The sequence below is a fragment of the Crocodylus siamensis genome, chromosome 3, assembly GCF_052110815.1.
Source record: "Crocodylus siamensis isolate JL-2025a chromosome 3, ASM5211081v1, whole genome shotgun sequence".
Taxonomy (NCBI): Eukaryota; Metazoa; Chordata; order Crocodylia; family Crocodylidae; genus Crocodylus; species Crocodylus siamensis.
This window is the reverse complement of record NC_143397.1, coordinates 202462353-202481281: the sequence shown is the minus strand read 5'-3', so window position 1 is coordinate 202481281 and position 18929 is coordinate 202462353. Positions and strand designations below refer to the sequence as shown.

General features: G+C 41.2%; 1 protein-coding gene across 6 annotated transcripts in view; it reads left to right on the top strand.

Moving 5' to 3' along the window:
• STAU2 (staufen double-stranded RNA binding protein 2) overlaps positions 1–18929 on the top strand; it is a 254141-nt gene that overhangs the window by 36723 nt on the left and 198489 nt on the right. For all 6 annotated transcript variants that reach the window (XM_090040182.1, XM_090040178.1, XM_090040179.1 and 3 more), the window contains exon 5: positions 1897–2032. In XM_090040182.1, coding sequence (XP_089896308.1) covers positions 1897–2032 — 136 coding nt within the window. The remainder of the gene's footprint in view (positions 1–1896; positions 2033–18929) is intronic.

Below are 18929 nucleotides of genomic sequence, written 5' to 3'. Positions count from 1 at the left end.
TACTTGACAGGAATATACAAGGTACCAGTTTAAAAGGGAAAAGCTCTTTATTTGCTTTAAAGATCCCTTTGTTTCTTTTCACATTTTACCTATTTCCTTTTTGTGAACTGTCTTCTGAGGGACCCTTTTTGTAAGTAACCCTTTCTCTGTCTGAAGAGGGCTGGACAGATTTGTCTCAAGAGTTCATCCATAGTTTCCTGAGTATTGGCCAGTAGCGATTGTTTCAGAAAAAAGTTAGGTATTATTTTACATCTCTTGCTCTTTTTGGAATGTGCTCACTACTGGCACTCCTTCAGTCCCAGTTGCTTGGGGCTTGAACCTCTTCTGATGTCAGTCAATGTGATGTGTCTTAGAGAGGGCCTCAGATTTAGCTCTTATCTTAGTGGTATAACACACAGATACAAGTGTTTTGGCTTGTCCTCTTTTTTAATTGAAAAGAGGTTGAGAAAATAAATAAGAAAAAGATATCCATTAAAGGCTGAAAAAATAAACTGAACATAGTTTATATGTCACTAATCTTTCTTTAAGACATTATCTCTAGAAGCATAGGCATCTTGTGATCCATTGATTATCTGTATTTTTATTGCATAGCTTAGGGGCGGGCAAAATGCAGCCTGGGGACTGGATGTGGCCCGCCAGGCCATTCTATGCGGCCCGTGGGACCTCTAAAAAATTTAGAAAATTAATATTAATCTGCCCTGGGCTGCCTGTCACGCAGCCTTTGATGGCTTGCCAAAACTCAGTAAGCAGCCTTCTGCCCAAAATAATTGCCATCCCCGGCATAGCTCAATTTCAGGTTATATAGAATTCAGTTATGCAGTCCTCGCTTAGAAACCGCCCCCCCCTCTCAGATTTATGTATAGAAGTTTTGTGCAAGTAATGCCTAAAGTCCACAGTATAATTACCTAAAACCTGAATAACTGGTTGATATGTCCATGGTTACTGTTTTTGGTATGGATTAATTAATTCATCGCATAAAACATAATTTTAGACCCTTCCGTTAACTTAATTTTAAATGGGATGGAAACATCCAAACTCCTTTTGGAGCTTTCTGTTCTCAAGAAAAGAAATATACCTTTGTTTTAATTTGACAGATGCAGTTTTTCCCCAAGCAGAGAGAAAGACTGCAATAGTAAAACAATTTGAGTCTCTGTATAGATTTGATTTTCAAATAAGGCATTTTATGACTGCTTGCAGTTTCATATTTGACATTTTGGAGATCACAAATGCAGCTGTTTGTTTCCATTTTGCACCCGTTGGCCAGGAGGTGGCTGTAGTGGTACAAAATCTCTAAAAGTTTAGTGTCCAGTTTATAAGTTATCAAAATAAAGATTTTTCTCTTAATTTTAGTTGTAGATTTACTCTGTCATCTCTTGCAACTGAACTGATTATCTTGACTTTTGATCTTGTTATTAATGTTTGTTACTGGTAATAGATAATTATTTTGTTTCATTATTTGTGAGCTTGTTGTATAAGAAATAAATTTCCTTTATTTTTGTTTTCATATTATTTAATAGCATTTAGTGAAAAGCAGTGTGAAACTTGTAGCTTTGTACTAGCTTTAGAAAGCTTTATGGGCATATCACCAGCATTTTCACAGTTGTTTAGAGATAAATAGCCAGTTTGCTCACTTTCTAATCTCATTTGTAAAGTTTAATCTGCTGAAATTCCTAAGAGAAGATTTAAGATGCTATTTGAATGCTTGGTTACACTTTGTGATCACATTTGGATTTATATCCCCATTTTACCAAGAAATTGATGCAGCTTTTTTCTTTTCTTTTTCTTTTAAAATTGAGATTACATACACAGACGTCTCCTTAATTGACATCAGTGAACGTATGTCTTGCATGGCTAACTGTTTAAGTGCTTTATCTTTACTCTTGTTGTTTTTTACAGGCAGTATAACTCCAACTGTGGAGCTAAACGGTTTGGCTATGAAAAGGGGAGAGCCTGCCATCTATAGGCCACTAGATCCAAAGCCACTCCCAAACTATAGAGCAAATTATAACTTCCGGGGCATGTACAATCAGAGGTTTGTATGATTTTTATTATTGCTCTTCTTTCTCCACCATTCATCTCACCATTATCTCAACATTATAGTTGAGATTATCTATACCACAAACGTCTGAGGCCAAGCAGGAACACCCTCAAACACACTGTTGCTCTTGGTGGGCTACCTCTTGACCTAGAAGTAGTGTAGCTGCAGTCATGCAGTGCCACATGCCAGCAAATCAGTGCTGTCTCTCAGCAGTGCCCTAAGGTTGTCAAAGAGTACTACCTCAGACTTAAGGGTATCATACTCAAGGGATGAAGTCATGTATAACATTTTATTTGATTTTTTTTTTTTTTTTAAGTGCAAATTGAAGCTAAAACTCTGTCTCTGTATATGAGAGCCGTAATTTGTATTTCCTGTGAAGATGATGTCTTCCATTGCTGATTTCTTAGCTGCTAATAATTACTGTGTTTTTAATTATATGGCCTTTATCATTTTGGAATTTAGTTGTAAGACGAGGAGGGCGGTTTCTGGAAGTTTGTTACAGACCTGTTTTCCAGGACTTGGTTTCTAGCATTCTCAGGCACAAGTTCTTCCTCAATACACAGATATTGCTACCTAACGATGTTAGGCTTACTTTATTTTGCATTTTAAAAACCTTCATTCTAAATTTGCCTTTTATTCACTTGGTGGGTTTGTTTGGTTTTTTACTGAATAAGTTATCTTCATAGTGATCTTTACTGAAGAAGGGACTTGTAGTTAGTATTCCCAAATAAAAGCTTTTTAAATTATCGTATTTCACAGTGTACAAGTTGGGTTTTTGAAACCCAATTTTTACATCTTAAAAATCAAACTCCACTTGTACACCGTGCCACATCAAAAAAATCAGAGATGGGGCTGGGCTCAGTGCTCGGCTGGTGTGGCTCCATCCCCTGTGAGCAGCGCTGCCTGGGCTGCACCAGCACTGCTCATAGGGGAAGGGGCTGCAGCAGCCGAGTGCTGAGTCCAGCCTCATCCTCTGCAAACGGTGCTGGGCTCAGTGTTTGGCAGCTCACAGCAGACAGGGCCAGGTTTGGTGCTTGGCTGGTGCATCCCTCTCCCCTGTGAGCCTGGCACCACTTGCAGGGGACAGCCGGGCTCGGCTCTCGACTTGGGATGCATCGCTTTCAGGAGACGGGGATGGGCTTGGCGCTCGCCGGCACAGCCCCACCCCCTGCAAATGGCGCCCGCAGTGCCACTCACAGGGAATGGGGCCGCACCAGCCAAGCGCCAAGCCCGGCCCTGACTTATACACCATGCCTATGAAAATCCTTACCTTTCAAATCAGAAAGCCAGGGGTCAACCTATACACTATGTTGATCTATATACCATGAAATATGGTATGCCATCCAATTTTGACAGGCTTTTAAGTAGCTTCTGAAAGTTAAGTGGCTGGCAGCTCGTCAGCTGAGCATCTTAATGCTCCCTTGTCTGCCAACGCATTATACTTTACTAAGAAGAATAAAACTTTTCTAACAGTTTGCGCACATGACATTTTTTTTATCTGTTTCAAGTAGGTATTATAACTGGGCAAATTAATTATTCTAATTTATCCTTAATTAAATATAATTTGAGTGTCATGAAACTACCTAGAAGACATTGAGGTCATTAAAGTTACTGTTGGTGGCAAACATAAAGATTTATTTCTGGTTTTAGGATGTTCTTCCTTCTCTTTATTCTCTTTACCTTCAAAGAAAGAAGGTGATACCGACTACTTTCATGAAAAAAGGGCTTGCAGGTTTTAGTGACATTCTTGAATTGGCCAGAAGGAATCTCTGTATAGCACTAAAGCTGGTCAAAATATTGCACTGGTACATTTTTCCATCAAAAAAGTTGATTTGCCAAGAAAGGATAGGTTTTCATGAATTTCAAATCTTGAAAAAACTTTTTGAAAAGTTTTTAAAATCATCAAATCAGGGTATTTTAACACTTTTGAAACAAAATTCCATCTTTTTATTCATGATAACTTTAAAAAACTATCATAAAATTTTAAAACTAAAAAGATATTTGAAATCATAACAAAGTATTTAAAAATTTTCCAAACAAAATGTTTTGATTGATGTGAAAAGATTTTATATCTATTTATTTATTTTTTTATTTGTGATGATTTTCGAATTATTTCACCATGATGTAGGACAGGGAAAATTTTTGAAAATTAGATTTTTCTAAGGTAAAAAAAAAAATCTCACAGAATAACTTTGTTGATTCAATATATTGCTTCTGTCATGTTCACAGGTACTGCCAGTTTGATCTATGCCTTGATCTATTGTGCTCCTGTTAGATGAAAGTAACAGTCTTTATTAAGCAGTCAGAACTCTTGTGGTAGGGGTGATATCTTTTATTAGACCAAGTAGATGGCTGCAAATTTTTTTCTTTACTTGCAAGCTTTCAGGCTCTCACACCCTCCCTCAGGCAAAGGAGAATACAAAGACTGTAGAATTTCTCCAAGGTAGAAATGAAACTTCATATTGAACTTCATATTTAATGTCTACCTGGGAGAAATGTTACAATCTTTGCATTCCCTTTTGCCTCAGGAAGGGTGCATGAGCCCAAAAGCTTGCGAATACAGAAAAAATGTTTGCAACTACCTAGTTGCTTTGGCACCACCAAAAAGACATAGATGATATTTAGACCAAGGCACCTCCTCAGACCCAGTCAGGGCTCCTGCATTAGCATCGTAGGGCATTACATGGGTCATTTTCCATAGCATTTGTTCCAAGAGTTTCTGTGTGAAGGCATTTTAGGACATATGTATATATTAATAGAGTGCTTAATTATGTGCTCTAGCTTTGCTCTCAGGCTTTGTTTTAGGACAGCTTGAGAGTGGCATGGTCTCGAACTCTCTAAGGCAGGGGTGGCTAACCTATGGCATAAGTATCACAAGTGCCATGGGCACCCTCTGGCACATGGCAGATTGGGAAGGGAACAGAAAGCAGCACAGGAGATTAGGCAGAGAAGGGCATTAGAGTGGCATTTGGGGAGGTGTGGGGCTTGCTTGTGGTCCACCTACCAGAAAGGCTGGTCCCCCTGCTTTAAGGCTTCCATGCTGCCCATATGCTGGACATAATGTACAGAGCAAATGAGTTTCCAAGCAGTCCAGGGCTTGGCATGAAAGTGGCAAAAACCAGTTTTGGGGTCCTGTAACACTCAATCCAATGATAAATCTTGGTTGAATCATTTCCAGGCTTTTCTTTTTCCAAAGTAGTGTCTGCAAGTTTCTGATCAGTGAAAAGCTTGGCAGTCCTTGATGATAAAATAGAGCTCTTAGGAGTATAATCTGCTTCAAATCTAGGGAAAGAAATTGCCACAGTTAATATATCCACTTAGCTCTGGCCTGCTCATAGCTGCTAATAACTGCTAGAACTTTTTATTGTTTAAATAGGTTTATAATCGAGGTAGCAATCTGTCTTGGCATTTGGAATTTTATCAGATATATAGCTAGCAGCCTTAAAGATTTGATTTTGAGCTTAGCAGAACTTTGCAATAAATAAAGATTTTTGTGGGCTTTTTTAGATCAAACAAAATGTTGTACACAAAGCTAGCTGTGATGATAATCTTGCATTTGCATAATTTCTTTAGGATCCTTTCATATAAAAGAAGCTTGCTAATTTTTGACAGAAAAGAAATACTGTATTTACTTAAACCTAAGAAGTCTGAATTTGTGATGATCCCACAATAATTACATTCTTTATATGGAATATATACCATTTTTAGTATTTTTTCAGATATAAAATCCAGTTATCAGAAGGTTGACTTAAATTCACCCCCTACTCCCTTTAGCTGCTACAGCAGGGAAAGCAGTGGCTGGGGGGAAGTCAGGTGGCTCCCTTCCCCTCTGCTTCCACCACTTCTTCTCGTTGCAGTGTCCCTGCCCCCATGATGTCTAAACCCCTCCCTTCCTTCTCCCCAGTCTCTGCCTCTTCCCCCACGTTTATTGTCAGAAACTGCTCAGGGTCTGTTTCTCCCAAGCACAGCACATGGGAGCTCAGTCACTGCTGGGCCATGGAGCAGTGTCGGCACTGCTGATTGGCTGAGCAGACAATGGAACAGTGTCATCACTGCTGATTGGCTGGGTAGGAAAGAGAGTGTCCATATGCTCCATGCCTGTGGCGGGGAACCTGGCTGAAACTGGACCTGAGTTGCATTTGTCAGTAGTAGGTGGAAGGGGGCAGAAGCTGCAGAGGGCAAGTGAGGTGGGGGGTATAAGTTGCTGTGGGTCTGACTCTGGCCCCAACCCAGGCTCAGGGCCCAAGTCAAAGCTGCAGCAGCCACCTGGCCGCCCTGCACTTTATATGCAAATCTAAGACAAGGAGCTTCTCCCCTGTGTTGATTGGGTAGGAAACCTCATCTTAGATTTGAGTAAATATGGTAAGTGGTGATACTTTCAGGAATAAACTGTCTTTTCCCAAAATAATTTCCCTTAATTCACCAAGGACTTGTAGATTGAAGTCCATAGAGATCAACTTGTATATGAGAAAATGTTCCTTGGGCAACAGAAGAGTATTCCGTACTTTTTAAGTACATTGTTGGCAGACATGAAATCTGTTTAAACATTGAGCTCATCTTTGCATGCTAAAGGTGCAGAAAGATGCATTGTTACACTTCTCTAAGTTACCTTTACAATGGTTGCCCACAGACAAAAATGAAGAGATGATTCTTTTCAAGTTTGTTAAGAAATCTCAGGTATATATGTAAGGAAAATGTGATAATACATCAGTGATTTTTATGAAACTACATAAAATTTAGCATCTACAATATAGTGTGATTATAAGAGCCTTATGCATGCTACAAGCATGAAGTAATCTGATGTTTAGAGTTTAATCCTGGATTCCATTTGTCAACATTGCTAATCTCAATACCATTCAGAAGGACTGGCAAATGATTCAGAACAGGGCACGAGCCTGAAATAGCAGGTCAGAGCTGAGGAAAATTGGGAGAACTGTGGGATGAAATGTGAACACACCTAGTCATGCTCTGTCTCTAGCCAGTGCTATTAATCCTTCATTTTCATAAGTATTCTGTTGACTTACAAAATCAAAAAATACTTGTTCAATCAAGTTAAAGCAGCAAAAAATAAAACAAGTTTAGTTTAAACTACACAATCATCCATCTTTATCCCTTTGTGTATGTCCTGTTTTGATTGTCTTTTAGCCTAATAATATTTTATCTTCAACTAGAATGGAATTGAATTATGTTCCAGCATTTTCAATGGTAAAAAGAAGTGATATCTTACAAATGAATCCAAACCACATGCTTCTAACCAAGAAATAAAAGCCACTAGAAACTGAGCACTCATTTCTTGATGTTTCAGCATTGCAAAGCAGTGTCAAAGAGATCACAAACACCCCTTTGTCTGGAAGAATGCTGAAATTTATTTACTTATAATTTGCATTTCCTTGAAGCTGTCTCGCCACAATACAGAGAACTTGAAAAAAATTTTTTTTAAATCTTTGGAAATTAAAAACACTTGTGAAGTTTAGAAACAAAATACAAAACAGTGACAGAATAAAGGATGAAAATGGAAACAATTAATTTCATATGATGTGATAGTCTTATAAGACTGTGTCACGCAAGGTCAGATAAATTGCAGCTTGCATGCACTTTGACAGCATGTTCTGTACCCTTTGTTCTCAATTATTTCCCTTGGGCCTACTTTCCCTGGTATTGACATTGTATGCTACAGACTAAGGGCCAGCTCCTGTAACAGGTACACTGAGTGGAGGAAGAACCCAGTAGTTTTCCCTTTGCTGCTCCTAGTCATCCATCCTGGTCTTTGAAAAAAATATCGAGGGCCACATTTGTGAGAGCCCTGCAGGGGAAGTGATGTTGAGGGGTAACCAGCATGGGTTCGTGCCGGGCCGATCCTGCCTGACTAACCTGGTCTCTTTCTATGACCAGGTAACAAAGAGCTTAGATGGGAAGGAGGAAGTCGATGTCATCTTCTTGGACTTCCAGAAGGCCTTTGACACAGTGTCCCACCCAATTTTAGTGGGCAAGCTGAGGGAGTGCGGCATCGATGAATGCACAGTCCCATGGTTGGCAAACTGGGCTCCAGGGGTGAACCCAGAGGGTGGTGGTGGCCGGGTCGATGTCAACCTGGGAGGGTGTGGGCAGCGGAGTCCCCCAGGGCTTGGTCCTTGGGCTGGTGCTGTTCAATATCTTCATTAGTGACCTGGACGAGGGTGTGGAGAGCACCCTGTTCAAGTTCGCTGATGACACCAAGCTGTGGGGTAAAGTGAATGCACCGGCAGGCAGGGACCACATCCAGGCAGACCTGGATAGGTTAGAGAAGTGGGCGGATCTGAACAGGCTGTGGTTCAACAAGGACAAGTGCAGGGTGCTGCACCTGAGCAGAGGGAACCAGCATTACAGTTATAGGTTAGGAGCTGACCCTCTAGGCAGCACAGAGGCAGAGAGGGATCTTGGAGTCAGGATGGATTCCAGGATGAATGTGACGAAGCATTAGGCAGAGCCAACTGCACCCTGTCATGCATCAACAGGGGCATCATTAACAGGTCCAGAGGGGTTTTGCTCCCCCTCTATGCAGTGCTGGTCAGGCCGCAGCTGGAGTACTGTGTCCAGTTCTGGGCGCTGCACTTCGAGAAGGACGTGGAGAACCTGGAGAGGGTCCAGAGGAGGGCCACTCATATGGTTGGGGGCCTCTGTGACCAGCCGTATGAAGAGGGGCTGAGGGACCTGAATCTCTTTAATCTTTGCAAGGGGACACTGAGGGGGGATCTTGTGGCTGCCTACAACCTTATCAGGGGCCACCAGCAGGGACTTGGGGAAAGTCTGTTCACCAGGGTCCCCCTTGGAGTCTCCAGGAACAATGGCCACAAGCTGAGGGAGGATAGGTTTAGGTTAGATATTAGGAAGAACTACTTCACTGTAAGGGTGGCCAGAGCCTGGAATAGGCTTCCCAGAGAGGTGGTGCTCTCACCGTCCCTGGAAATCTTCAAGAGGAGACTGGATAGGCACCTGGTTGGGGTCTTATGATCCCTGCCACCCCCAGTGCTCCTTCCTGCCCATGGCAGGGGTTCAGACTAGATGATCTGTCTAGGTCCCTTCCGACTCATTGATTCTGTGATTCATTCCAATGCTTCCTTGAGTACAGGGCTTGCCTCCAGAAGTCCATTTGCAGTGCCATCTCCAGCAGAGTAATGAGGAGGCATCAACTTGTCCTTGCCAGTTCATGTCTTAAGGGGATGGGCCTCTTGCCTGTTGGTGAGCCTTGGAAGAGGCTGGACCCTTGCTTAGCATCAGTTATTCTGCTAGCATCTTCTCTGGTGATGTGTCTTCACAGACTAGCCAAGGTGGGTTTTCAATTTGACAGAATCCAGCTCTATGAAAACAAGATGCAGTTAAAAATTGGCTGGTATGTATAGGTCAGCCACATTCACAGATAAGTTAAATGGATGAACAGTGGCCTCATACAGACATTCAGTTTCTCCTGGGAGAGCTGCTGCTCTCCAATGAGAAACCATGGGCTCAAACAGAAGTGACAGTGTTTGCCTGATCTGTCTACAGAAAGTGGTTGATAGCCATGGCTAAACACAAGTGCAGGGCTGCAGACAACTTAAAAAATGGTTGATTGGAGGAAAATCTGAACCCTCATTGCATGAGGAATCAGATGAAGACATTTCAAAACCAAGCGTCTTCTGTAACTTCTGTCTGCCTACCTGTTAGCCTGTCGCTGTTTTCAGAATGGTAGGGGAGGGAGGGAGTTCAGTTTGGGGGGTGCAGAAGGGGTAAGCTCCTGCTGGAGTGTTGGGTGGGTGTATTGGAGCCCCTGAAGGGTGGTAGTCTCCAATTCACCCACCCCACCCTCCAGCACTGGCTGGGGAACCCCTAGAGTGAGCTCCCTCTACTCTCTTTCCCTCCTCTTATTCTGAACACTTTGCAGCCTGGCAGGGAGGAGGGGTCTTTGCTCGGAAAAAACGGCTGCAGGCTTGCAGCCAGCAGCTAGATTCCCCTCCCCACTGGAACCAACAGTGATTTTTCCATTTGGTTTGGGGGAGCGTTATAACTCAGAATGCTTCCTGCAAAGCGTTCTTAGTTACAATGGGGAGCTGCACTTCTGTCTGCGCCCCATTAGTGTAGATGTTCAGGCTTTTCCCCCCGCAGAGTACAAATAGCTGCTCCAGGAGAAAAATAACCTGGGAATAACCAGGGATAAATTATTCCCAGGGAAGTTTCTCTTGGGGAAAGTGGATGTGTGGATGTATATGCGATGGCTTCTCTCAGAAGAAAACAGTCCTCCAGTATCCCCTCCTCCACCTCCAGGGAGACAGTATATTGCTCCATGGACTCTGCTGCTCTAGCAGGAGGCAAAATACTCCCCCTTCACAATCCCCACATTGTGCTGCAGGGAAACAGAAGCTGACCATGGACAGTCTGAGTTAGCCAATTAGGGCTTCCCTGTGCACTGCTGCCATCTCTTGCTGGGTAGACTAAGGGAGCCTACAGAGCGTGCTGAGATGGGTGCACAGCCTGCCCCCCAGATGCACAGTGTTAGTGCTGCATGTTCTCCGCTCTTCAGGGCCTCAACATTCACATGTCTGTACACACAGTTCTAGGTAAATTTCTTTACAAGGAGAAACAACCTGGGAGAGTTCTCCCAGATTATTTTGAATGTGTGTATGCAGCCCGTGTCTATACGGTAAACTTACTATACTGGTAGCAATGCCCTAAATATGCCATTCTACTCTGTGTGGTCTCCTTGTTAAAACTGAAGCAGTGCAGCTACATCTGTAGAACCTCACTCACAGAGTACGTAACATTTGAATTACTCAGATTATTAAAATGGCCTCCTTAGAAAATCTGGAAGTAGTGTAAATATTTAAAAAATCACGAGCATGTATACATTGTGCAGTTAAAGACTATCATAATGCATTCATCCAAGAAGACATAGCTAATGAATTTGGTTTCTTAATGAAGGCATCACTTGATCCTGGGTGTTTAGCAATGCAATCTTGCCCTTCAGTCAGTGTAACCTATTTTGTAGACATTAAATAAAATTAGTAGAAGTGGGACTAAAAATCAAGCTATAAAACCAGAGTAATGAACCACTACTGGTGAAGTTTTTGAAGTTGACTACACTGCAGGTGGGAGCATAATTCCCCTGAGACCTGTTGTATCCCCCAGGAGCCCACATAGACATATGCAGCATCACAGCTACAGAAAGTGTCCACTCAAACTAAGTACAGGCAGTCAAAAAGCCCCATGCTGAATTGATTCGGTCTTTCCAGGTTTCTCTAAACTGCATAGATTGAACCTATAATAAAGTGAATTGATGTTCATTTTTCAAATCAGAAAGGCAGCCAGACCCCTGAGGGGTGCTAGAGCACGCATCCCAGCCTGCCAGCCACTGCCAAAGACACCCAAGTGCAGCCAAGCAAGGCTCATCCTTGATAGGCTGCCCAGCACAGCCCCTCCCCCCCTTCTCTTGCTATCCTTCCCCAGGGGAGAGCAGTCCCTCCAGCCTGGGGCTGGCCAGATCCCCCAGTCTCAGCAGGAGTTCCTCACCTCTGGCAGGAGTCCTGCCCCTGGCGAAGAGAGGGGATTCCCCCTCCTCCCTTCAGTATGATGCCACAGGGCTTGGCCCCATGCCTACAGATAGGGGGAATAGTCCCTCTAGCCCCAGGCTGGCCAGATCCTCCAGCCTCAGAGAAGGTTTCCCGCCTCTGACAGGACAAGTCCTGTTGTCCCTGGTGCAGAGGGGATTCTCCCCTCAGTGTGGTACTGGAAAGTTTGGTCCCATTCTGAGCTGCCAGGCACAGGCAGAGGCTTTACTGCCTCAGCTCTGTGAAAGCAGGGGCCTGGGGCCAAGGGATCCCAGCCGGTTCTCAAGGCTGTGGGAGGTTGAAAAGTCGGGGGGGGGAAGCACTTTCCCTTCCCCATGCCTCGCAGACCCCAGCTGGGGAATCGGTGTTGGGCTGGGGTTTGTGTTCCCAGCCCCTCGGATGCAAGGGCAGCTGGCGAAGAGCAGGGCTAAGGCAATTCCACCCCAGCTTGAGGGTCTGTGGAGGGAGGAGGTGCTTTCCCTCACGTTGTGCTGTGCAGACCCAGGCTATGGCGTTCTGCCTCCCATCCCACTGGACTTAACAGGCAGAGGCTAGGGAGCAGAGGCTTTACTGCCTCAGCTGTGTGAAAGCAGGGGTGGGGTGCAGCAAAGCATCCTGGGTTTGATGGAAAGAGTTAAATCTGATACTACGTTCATCCAGGTTTATTTTAAACCATTTTCGGCCGTTTTGAAAGCTGGTTGTATGCATTGAACTTCTGTTCTGTTACAGGTTTAAACTGGTTTCTGATCACTTAAACCAGCAACTTTAGTCCCTAGCCTCAGAGTGAAGTTCACTCCTGTAAAAAGGCCTTCAGAAGAGAGGTCATAAGACTTGCAAAGAGTTGTGTCTAGTGGGAGTGCAGAACTACGTCATCTACTTTCAGTAAAACTGAGAATACGTGCCATAGAAAGTCTCCTGCACAGCTTCCTCTTGATTTGGGGCATACCATTACATCTCTAAACATGTGGCATTCCATTAAACCTTATTCTTCTATTAAATTACAGTTACTGAAGCTTTATATAGAAGGGTGAATTTCACTCACAGTATCTCTAAGTATGTGCAAATGTGGATTTCTGTGGCACATACTCTGATGGACTTGGAGATGCTAAGTGATAATCTAATACCAGTCTGTAATCTGCATTATACTAGAGTATAATAATTTCATGAATACTTTAAGGAGCATGTGAAGTGAAATTATTGTATAGTGGGAGTTATCTGACTTTCCTGTATTAGTGTATTGTGGTAACTTAAGAGGTAGGCCATAGGAAGAGCAAGTAGAAAAACCAGGCAACAGGTATAGATAATCACACCTTCTAATATGATGGCAATTATATAGAAATGGCATATTTCCAGGCACCAAGTTGAAGTAATATGGGTCCTTTTTCAGGCTGGGTTTAACAATGCAAAGAATTATAAACAGTTAAAGAGCTCTCTTATGAGATAAAGGAGGTGACAATTATCAAAAGGCTGACAGAGAGGATATGCAGAGAAGTGAAATAACTATCTTTCCTTGTATCCAGGGAGTTGTAAGCCTTGGGGATTGGTAGGCATATATATCAAGTGGATCATTGTTTTATTATTTTCTCTTGAATGTATTTGTTAAAGATTTGCTTTAAGAAGGTTACTTGGGTAATGGTTTGAGCAGGCTTGACTTAGCTTCAGTAACTACAGTCTTTCACAGGAGATTTCAGCCAGGACTCTGTCTAGAAGTTGAAAAACTTCATGGTTATGTTCTAAGACAGTTACCAGATAGAGGCCTCAGATCTGAAACCTGCACTTCTCACTCCTACATAGATTAGCAATGAAGTTTGCCCAGTGACTGAGGACTGACCAACAATATGGACATATGGTGGAACAAAGAAGTACAAAATAGTACCTGTTCCCTCCAGGTACGTTTTTGTTAGGCGTCAGAGCTTTTTATCCCACCTGTACATCTGTACGCTAGGCATTAGAAACATTTCAAATGTTTTGTCTGTCTGCGTCCTGGCATATATGAAAGTATTTAATAGGATTCAGAAAAAAAAACACATTTTGTGTGCAATGAGTGGGAATCTACACAGCACTGGGGAACACTGATGGCAGCATTGTTGAACTTTTACCTATCATTTATGACTACGTAGAGAAGTGGTGTGGTTCAATAAATGATCATTGCATGCACAGAGATTTTATTTCAAAGTTGCTGTTACTTTCTAAAATGCCCATGTACATTCACATAGGGTGCGTGTTTGGCATAACTGCATATTTTATGGCCAATAATAAAGATGCTGTAAATAATAGTGGTTAATGTTGGAATGATGTAGCCATGGTAGATCAGGAATTATGCCAGAAGCAAGGATTTTTGTGGGTGACATTTTACTGGACTAACTGCACGGAACAGACTTGGACAAGCTGTCAAATGCAAAGCATTCTTCCATGGAAGTCTATCCCAACCATGCAGTTAGTCCAATAAAAGCTATCACTCACAAAAATCTTTGCCTCATAGATAGCAGACAATACATATGTGGACCTTTTAGTTTGGAATAAAATGCGCAGGACGGTTTGTTTTCTGCACTCTAACTCTCTTGTCCCTTTACATAAAGCATCAGAAAAAAATTTTAGAAAGGTTTGTGAGAGAAGCAACTAGGGGTTAGATTTGGCTAGATTATGCATCCTTAATTTTGGGAGTTGTTAATCTATCACCTGATTTGAATCGGTGATCCAATATACCCTGTGTGGAAGATTTTAGAATGACTGTGCTACACTTTTTGGAAGCCCGCAATAAACTGGGTATATTGTAGAAGTGGTATGTTTGGCTTCTTGATAAAAGGCAAATCAGAATGGTTTCACTGTCAAGGCAAGCTAGTCCAGAGTGTCATTGACTTCATCTTATGCAAAAGAAGATGTAGGTTTGAGGAGGGTAAAAAATTAAGGAAGGAAATAGTGAGCCTAAGCAGAAAAATATAGGAAATATTGTTCTTTTCCCTAATTCAGTAATATAGCTCAAATTGTTTCTCTTAGACCATTAGAGGGCAGTATGAATTTGTCCTTATGTGAATTTCACCGTAGGAGCACTGTCCAAAAAAACCTTTATTGCTACAGTATAAGGTTTCATCATTCATGGTCTAATTTCACAATTACAACTTAAACAAGTAAAGCCAGGCTTTCCAAAATGCTTTGGTTCTTCAAAGTGTTGTTTTTCGTTAATGAATAAGACTATAATACAGAAGCTTTAATGTAATTTTCCTTCTCTGTGTAAATCTAGTGTTTGTGGTTCCAATTTAACAGCAATGAAAATTGAAATTTTCTGTCTGTTTATCTACAGGCATCAGTAGTATGAACTTCCCTACATTATTGTACCTATATGCTTTGACCCTGACCAGGAGATGTTTCCTGAAAAAATAAGACTTTAATTGAGTCACCAGTCCAACTTCAGGTGTAGTCACCATGTCTGTTTAAATCCCTGAAACCTATTTGGGCCAACAGTTGTTTTTGATAAATCATCATCTGTCAACTTGAAGTAGGATTGAGAGCCTTGACTGATATCACCAAGGTCTCTAACTTTCCAAATGAGTGAGGATCTATAAATGAATGTCTTTATATGGGCCATCATTAATCCCCTGAGCATGAGCATTGTGATATAACAGCCCACAAAATTGCCCTGACTACAGGTTTCCCTTACTTTATGCAGGTTCTGTATGTGTGAACTCGCTGTTATGAGTTGATCCTTTTTATACCAAAAGTTAGTTATATGCAAGGTAAATTCACTGTTATGCGATCGGTGTGCTGGAAGCCTGCAGTCAGCTGCTTTGTGCGGTGTATTGTGGGAGTGATGCATACCAAAGTATAGTCTCCTGTGTGGATCTGTGCTCGTTGCTTGTTATCTGCGACGTGTTTCTGTAGTTGCCATTCCCATTATAGTAACGTTCATCACCACCCTGTGCTTATGTGTACTGTCTGCTGTTGGTGAGTACCCAAATTGTCTAGTAAAAGTTGTAGAAATGGGCCTAGGGGTCAGTACAATCAAGGTCTTGAAATGTATCCTATTTGTTACATTGTAAAGTGGGATCCTTTTATGTGAATTTGAGTTCTACGGCGTTTTCCAGGAATGCATGTACAGCATAAAGCAAGGAAAACTTGTATTTGTCAGTCTTCTACACACTGATCATGTCTACACGAGACACTACATCACCGTAGCGATGAGCTACAGTGACATAGCTTGTTGCTATGGCAACATGGCATCAGTGGGCATGAACTGTGACGCTGATGTTACTGCGCAGTAAAGTCAGAAATGACCTGTGCACCACCAGGACTGCTCAGTAACGGTGGTTACTGTGCAGTCATTTAGTACTTACTAAAGCCAGTAACAACTGCACAGCTGGGTGCATGTGTAGATGCACCCAGTATGTTTTACTTCCCATCACCTTTTTTGTTCCCACATTTGCAGTCATTGAATGCCTCCCACACAGACACATTGTTATAAGGGAAGTGTTGAGTACAGCTGTGCTAGTATTTGTCTTTGTTAGCATTTGTTTCTAGGAATAGAAAAGGGAGAAAGTCAGTCCATTTCCTGTTGGTTTAAAATAGCAGAAACATCTGTTTGCCTTAAGATTGTTGTCCCTAGAGCACAGTGGCAAGGGAGCCTGCAGGTGATGAGCTTTGCTATTGCCAGTAGCCATCACTTAAGACAATGGTGACTAGTGCAGGAAGCTTTACAAAATGTTTGCCTAAGTCTGTCAGAAAAGGTCAGTGCTTTTTATTTGTGCAGTATGGTTTTTGACAGCATTTATTTCGATAGCTTATTAAATCCTAAAAATATGCTGAAAAATATTTAGATTCTGGGAACCTAGCTCCTGTTATGGAACAGCTGAAATACCATAGAAGTCACAAGATTCGTTATGAAAGCTATGCTTCTGCACTCAACTCAGCCCATTATAACAAAGTATCACAGGGCTCACAAAGTAGTGTTGGGTTGTTCTGCCAAGATGTGTATTCCTTAGCTTACGACAGTATGAATGGAGTCTTTAACAAATAAATGCTGTCACTGCCATCCATGGTCATTGTTGAGGTTTTCTAAGTATTCATTTTATTGTAATTTAACCTTTTTGAGGTATCAATAATATATGCAGTATTAAGTATATTTGTAGCAGAATATCATTTTGGTCTAAAATAGAGCAGAATGGGGTATATCCCAAGATCCATTAATATAAATTCAGTTACATCTACTAGAGTTTGAAATTATAAGGATTGAAAGGAAACAAGAATTTTATTCTCATCTATGGTTCATGATACACTTTGGTACAAATTATTGTATTTTCTAAGTCCCCAGGTGGTTAAGAATTGGAAGTTCTCCTTGCTTTCTTTCCTCTGCTATTTTAGACCCACAGTAGTAGCAACATGCTCTGTTCCTTTTGAGCAGAAGTGGATGGGGCTTCCCGTAGAATCCATCAGTGCACCTTTCTTGCATGTTGACAGAATAAGTGCTGGGAAACATGAGATATTCTCTACTTTCCATGGACCAAATGTGATTGTATCTCACCTTGCTTGTAGTAGGAGAGTCAGGGCAGGAACTTCACCCAGACAGCTCATTGCATGTAACCGTCCTTTGTCTGTGCCTGTGTAAGTTGAGTACGTTGGGCCAAATTCTCCTTTCTTCTCATTAATAACATTTGAGGTCAATAGGTTTGCATTTTGCAACTGGGAACAGAATTTGTTCAGTATATTTTAGTTATGTGAACTTACATTAGTTGGGTGATGAGCACAAACAATTTACCTCAAACTTTCTTTTGCCTTTTTATTTTATGTACTTCACAGTTGAGGTAAATAATTCTTATGAAGTCCTATGATTGAGAGATTTTATGTTTGTAACATTAACCATGTAAACATATTATGGAGTTAAGTGAATGAGGCATTTCATTCTTTAATTTACTTAGTCACCCTGTTGGCAAGTACCGTGGTTTTTCAATGTGAATTTCTTATGTAGGAAGAAAATGATACTGCAGTTAGATATGCAACATTGTTTATGTTCTTTTACGGTAATGAGTATTTGGAAGACATTCTTAGTAACCACTCTGCATGCTTGTAAAGATTACTGAGTAATACAGTTCATGGGAAATTTTATGAGCTGAAGTAGATAAGAGCCTAAGATGTTTGTCTTCTAGATGTCTGCTTTAGCCTTTAAATATACAGTGTACCTCACAGCTTCATCAGCATTTTTCCTTTCTATTTTTATTGTTGTGCTTTTGTGTCAGAAGAAGATCATTTTCTTCTGAGCATATTTATATCCCCCTTTTAACATTGTCCACTTGACATATTCCCATGGCTTCAGTTTCTGCTGGGATATTCTTCTTATGTTTTTTATATCGCTTATGCTCTTGCAGTAATCAAGAATGAGTTGCAATTAGGGACCATTTTCATTGTTGCTTAGTTATGTGGTTGAGGGATAAATCTAATAACATTTTGTTCTGTACTCTTTTCTTGACTTTGTTATTTTTCACTTGAGTTTTTGTTTCTCAAACTATAACTAACATATTTTTTTGTCTAGAAGTGCCCCAATATTCTGCCAGAAATGGTGGATTTTTTTTTTCATTAAGACATACCAACTTTTTGATATTCCTACATTTTTTTTTATCATGCCATGCTAGATTCTTGTAGACTCCTAAACGGTTGCATAATTTTACTCCTGGAAGTAAAAGCATGTAAAATGCAGCGAGTCCCTAAAATCAAATCAAAACATCAATTCGGAAATGATCTGTAAGCAAATAGGGCTCCAAATGCACTAATTTCAGTGAATTTGCAAAATTAACTTTCTGCAAGCCTTCAGTTAAATGGAACACTCTTAAACACAACTGCAATAAGGCTCACATTATTTACTTCATAAAACTGAATTATGTACCACCATTTCATAAGAAATGCATGTAGGAGTTTATTTTGGGGTTAAACTCCTTGGCTAAGTCTTAAAATGCGTTGATAAAATTTCTTTTGAATGTGTTTATCTTCCTTCTTATTGTCCTTCGAAATCAATTTTTATCTTAAAACTCAACAAAATTCTAATTGTGCATCTTTGAAAAGAGGAAAGTAACTCGTCAGCTGAGTTAAAACTAAACAAAAATAGCAGAAAATCATGTTGGGCAGTTCTGCCAAATAATTCAGGAGCACAATTGGTCTCGTTTTATCTTGGGTGGGGGCTTGCTTTTGCAAATTTGGCAAACAGCGAGTAAGGGGCAAAGAAACCCAGACAAGAACAAGTAAATCTCTTCTACATTTTAATATTGAACAGTTATTTATGTTGGTTTGGTTCTGGAGGAAATGAACTGGCTTTGCTCCATTTTCTTATCTACTCATAAGCAAAGATTCAT